This window comes from Myotis brandtii, unplaced genomic scaffold (genome assembly GCF_000412655.1).
Source record: "Myotis brandtii unplaced genomic scaffold, ASM41265v1 scaffold84, whole genome shotgun sequence".
NCBI lineage: Eukaryota > Metazoa > Chordata > Mammalia > Chiroptera > Vespertilionidae > Myotis > Myotis brandtii.
The window spans coordinates 9304476-9309818 of record NW_005371410.1 but is presented as its reverse complement, the minus strand read 5'-3'; the positions used below and the strand labels follow the sequence as shown (position 1 = coordinate 9309818).

At 47.3% G+C, this 5343-nt stretch overlaps 1 protein-coding gene across 1 annotated transcript in view; it reads left to right on the top strand.

Moving 5' to 3' along the window:
• Positions 1-5343, top strand: part of CCDC85A (coiled-coil domain containing 85A) — a 179754-nt gene that overhangs the window by 7108 nt on the left and 167303 nt on the right. Inside the window, exon 2 of the mRNA XM_014532005.1 lies at positions 5-237. Coding sequence (XP_014387491.1) covers positions 5-237 — 233 coding nt within the window. The remainder of the gene's footprint in view (positions 1-4; positions 238-5343) is intronic.

The window sequence follows — 5343 nt, the reverse complement described above, 5'->3', positions numbered from 1 at the left end:
GGAGCGGCGGCGGCGGCGGAAAGTTGTCCCCCAGCCTCTGCTGGCCCATCTGCGGCCGTGGAGGACCTGTCGAAAGTGTCGGACGAGGAGCTGCTGCAGTGGAGCAAGGAGGAGCTGATCCGCAGCTTGCGGCGCGCCGAGGCCGAGAAGGTGAGCGCGATGCTGGACCACAGCAACCTCATCCGCGAGGTGAACCGCCGCCTGCAGCTGCACCTTGGCGAGATCCGCGGGCTCAAGGTGAGCTGAGCACGGGGCGGGGCGGGGGGCGGAGGGGAGGCTCCACAGAGTGGGGAGCGGGGCGCCCCGGGAGGGTGGGGCCAGGCTAACTTTCCCTCCCTCCGTCAACAGGTGATCCTCCCCATTCTTCAGGTCAGCACCCCCTGTTCCCCATCCCTGCCCTTTGGAAACTTTTACAAACTTTGGAGGCGTCGAGCTCTTTCCCATTTGGGACGCCCAGCGTCGAGCTCCCTCTTGGGGTCCTCTGTGGCGGGAGGAGCGGGCGCCTGGGATGCTGAGAGGCTGGGAGGAGGTGATGGGTACGCGGAATGCTTCGGTTACGGTGCTGGATTACATACCTGCAGGGAAAAGGCAAGCGAGGGAGCTAGTCTAGGGCATCTTCGCCCTTGGGGATCGGGCATACGAAAAGGCTGCTCCGGCGCACGACTACCCTGGCGGGCGGAGGGTGAGGACGAGGTGCCAATGCCGGGGTGAGGCGCTGGCGGGGCGTTCTGGGAGAAGCTGCGGGCGCCACCCTCGGAGCTGGCCTGTATCACCCGGTGCAGAAGAGCTTAAGCTCTGCCTTCACGTTCTCTACCTGTTCCCGTGCCTGCCTTCTCCCTGAATTCGGGTGGCGTCATCTGGGTTTGTCAGGCCCCCAGGAAGCGCCCCCTCTCCCCCCCCCGTTTTATTTTAATTTAACCTTCCGTGGTGGGAGCAGCAAAAGGACTCAGTATGGGAGGTGCAGGGTTTTGAAAGGTTACCCCAAGTGTCAGTGATGCTTGCTTTTTGAGCCAGCCCTCTCCGCTTTGCTACTAGGAAAAAGAAAAGAAAAAGAAAAAGGAAACACAACACCCGTCCTCCCCAACTTTCTTTTCTCCTTGGAGAGCTCTGCATGTGCCCGCTGTGTGCCTGCCAGCGGCTGGCTGCCACTCACCGGTGGCCTGGAACCGCCCTGCGGGCGTGCACACGGAACGAGTTTCCTCTCTGACTGCTTGTGCTGGTGCCTCCTGGTATTCCTTCCTCTCATTGTTCTGCTTTTGTTTATAGGAAGCCAGACACAAACGCAATCACTGCAGGGACCTTAGGGAGCAAATTCCCGCAGGCACATGCTGTTCTTGTCCCCTTTCCACTCCCACCCACTTCTCCGGCTGTAGACACTTTCTTCACTGCCTCAGTGCTCCAGCTCTGGGATTCCTGGGCTCAGAGGAGTGGGAGGAGCAGAATGCAGATGCTCACCTGCGTGCTGGACCCAGTCCAGGTGGAGCTGGTCCTTCCCTGAGGCCCCAACTGACTCTCATATAGTCCCTAGAGTGGGTGCCATTAGGAAGATCCCACAGTCAGAAAAATACCAAGGCGGTTTCCTTTGGCTTAATTGATTACTAATGGAGTATTTATTAAGTACCAGACTCCTGTGAGATTAGACAGGCTAGTGTAGTGGGAGTATCATCTCAGAGGTGGGTTTGTGTTTAGAGTCCTCATTTGCCAGGAGGGTGAGTTTAGGTAATTAATTTCTCAGAGCCTCATTTTACTCATCAATAAAATGCAATAATAATAATCATCTCCAGACATCAAAAATACAACTAAACTACAGAACAACCATCATGCAGAACTACTTGAAATCTAGCTGAATGGCAGTCCTACAACTAAGGATTTTAAGAAGAAGCCACATTGACACTAGTAGGAGGGGTGAGACTGAATAGGCTGGTCCCACACTCAGGTGTGGTGGATAAAGCTCAGCTTCAGAAGTACCCAGAGTAGTGAGGGGTCCCAGCCCCACACCAGAACGTCCCAGCCCAGATTTCCAGGGCTGGGAAGAGAGATCCACATAACTTCTGGCTGTAAAATGCAGCAGGGATTTTGGCTGAGTGAGAAGGAGGGCTGCTGGAGTCCCAGGCAGTTTCTCTTAAAGGATCTGAACATGGATTTACTTGGATGCCCTCCCTTTGAGTTCCAGCACTGGGGAAGCAGCTGGAAAGGCACCAGGGACATTCAGGGAGTAACTATATGTTCTGGAATTAGGGCGAGAGCTGGAGGGACAGCTTTCTCCCAGATACAAGTGCTGGCAGAAGCCATTGTGCCTTTTCTGAGCCCTTCCCCCACAGACCTGGTAGACAGGTGTCAAATCAGAGTCTCCATCAACCTGACTATCATTGTTTGTCCTACCCTGGTGATTTCCTGAGACCCTGCCCCACCAACTTTTGGGTCCACACAAGCTGTTTCCAGTGGTTTTTCCATGTGAATGGCCTGTCTTGGCTCATGCTTCTGACTTTCCTAAAATTTCTCAAATAAGCAGCATCTGGTCTTGGCATGCCCTGTATTGCCCTCTAAGTGTCCCCAGGGCCAGCACAAGTGGCAGCCAGCCTTGGTTTGCAGCTTGGCCTCACCTGGGCACCTCCAAACCCAGAAAAGTGCTAGGCTTCTGTAGTCACTTTGTAGCTCAGACCAGATGGCCCCAGGTAGAACACAGGTGGTGGCTACCCTGCACCTTCTGGGAGGCCTGAGAGCCAGTGAACCTGGTGGACAGCTTAAGACCACATCCAAGCACCACCCAACCACTTCCACAAGTGACACACTCAAGTGTTGAACTCTGTGGGCACCAGAGCCCCTCTAAAGTAATTCCTGCTCCTTGGGTTGGGCCACTGCACTGCTGGTCCCCCATGGTGGTTGCAGCGAATCCTTTTAGCTGATAGGCCTGGGGGTAAATCCCTCCCATTGATGTGCCAACAGTAATCAAGGCTCAACTACAACAGGAGGGTGTACCAGTACACAGCCCACAAAGGGGAAGCACACCTGGAGTGCCCAGCTTAGGTGAACGGGGAGGCTGTGCCACTGGACCATATAGGATACCTATTACATTAGGCCACTCTACCAAGCCTGGGAGATATAGCAGCTCTATGTAACACATAGAAACAGGGAGGCTGCCAAAATGAGGAGACAAAGAAATGTCCCAAATGAAAGAACAGAACAAAACTCCAGAAAGAGAACTAAACAAGATGGAGATAAATAATCTACTAGATGCAGAGTTCAAAACACTAGTTGAAAGGATGTTCAATGAACTTAGGGGAAAAGTAGATGAACTTAGTGAAAACTTTATCAGTATAAAATAATACATGGAAACCATAAAAAAGAACCAGTCAGAAATGAAGGATACACTAACTGAAATGAAGAATAATTTACAGGGAATCAACAGCAGAGTAGATGAAGCCAAGAATCAAAACAATTTGGAATATTAGAAAGCAAAAAACACCCAATCAGAAGAGCAAAAAGGAAAAAGAATTTAAAAAAATGAGGATAGTATAAAGAGCCTCTGGGACAACTTCAAGCATTCTAATATTTGCTTCATGGGGGTGCCGGAAGGAGAAGAGAGAGAGCAAGAAATTGAAAACCTATTTAAAAAAATAATGACAGTACACTTCCCTAATCTGGTGAAGGAAATAGACATTCAAGTCCAGGAAGCACAGAGAATCCCAAACAAGATGAACCCAAAGAGGCTCACCCCAAGATACATCATAATTAAAATGCAAAATATTAAACACAGAGAATCTTAAAAGCGGCAAAAGAAAAGTAGTTAGTTACCTACAAGGGAGCTCCCATAAGACTGTCAGCTGACTTCTCAACTGAAACTTTGCAGGCCAGAAAGGTTTGGCAAGAAATATTCAAAGTGATTGAAAACAAGGACCTATACAATGTTGCACTCTTGTATCTATGTTTCTCTCCTGCTCCCTTCTCTCTCTAAAAATTAATAAGCTTGCCTGGCTGGCATGGCTCAATGTTTGAGCATTGACCTATGAACCAGGAGGTCATGCTTCAATTCCTGGTCAGGGCACATGCCATTGTTTCTGGCTCAAACCCCAGTGTTCAGTGTGCAGGAGGCGGCTGACCAATGATTTTCATCATTGGTGTATCTCTCTCTCTCTCTCTCTCTCTCTCTCTCTCTCTCCATTACTTTCATATATATATTAAAAGTCAATAAACTATTCTTATAATTAAAAAAAAAAGCAAGGACCTCTAACCAAGATTACTCTACCCAGCAAAGCTATCAGTGAGAATCGAAGGGCATATAAAGAGCTTCCCAGACAAGAAAAAGCTAAAAGAGTTCATCACCATCAAATCAGTATTACATAAAATGTCAGTTAAGGGGTCTTCTTTAAGAAGAAGAAGAACGCCGTAACCGGTTTGGCTCAGTGGATAGAGCATCGGCCTGCGGACTGAAAGGTCCCAGGTTCGATTCCGGTCAAGGGCATGTACCTTGGTTGCGGGCACATCCCCAGTAGGAGGTGTGCAGGAGGCAGCTGATCGATGTGTCTCTCTCATCAATGTTTCTAACTCTCTGTAAAAAATCAATAAAATGTAAAAAAAAAGAAGATAAGGAAAAATATTTAAAAAAATATGAACATCAAAATGGCAGTAAATACATATCTTTCAACAATTGAATCTAAAAAAACAAAATAAACAAACAAGCAGAACAGAACAGACTCATAGATAGAGTGAACATTTTGACAGTTGCCAAAAGGGCGGGGGGTTGAGGCAATGGGTGAAAAAGATGAGGGTATTAAGTACAAATTGGTAGTAACAGAATAGTCATGGGGATATAAAGTACAGCATAGGGAATATAGTCCATAATCTAACCACTACGTATGGTGTCAGATGGCTATGAGATTTATTGGGATGACCACTTAGTAAGTTATATAATGTCTAATCACTGGGGGTACACCTGAAACTAATATTATATTGTTGTCAACTGGTGATTGAAAAATAAAAATTATTTAAAAAAATAATGGGTTGTGACAATAAGTTATGATAAAGTAGAGGAAGATTTAACCATGGACGTGACTACAAAAAATGGTAGTTATTCTCACCAGGAGAGGACACATCTCCGGAATATCAGTTTCTTAGGCAAAGTTGAAAAAGAAAAAGTATGGTTTATAACCCTCCAATTTAATCTTCTTCCAGGGTTTAAACTATAATGTAACTTGGAACCCTCCAATTTAATCTTCCAGGGTTTGAACTATAATGTGACTTGGAAGAATTTTAAATTTATTAGTCAATTAATAATATGGCACATTGACATAATAGCTCAGAAATACTTGAAAGTTCTTTTAATATGTGTAGATTGATTGTGTA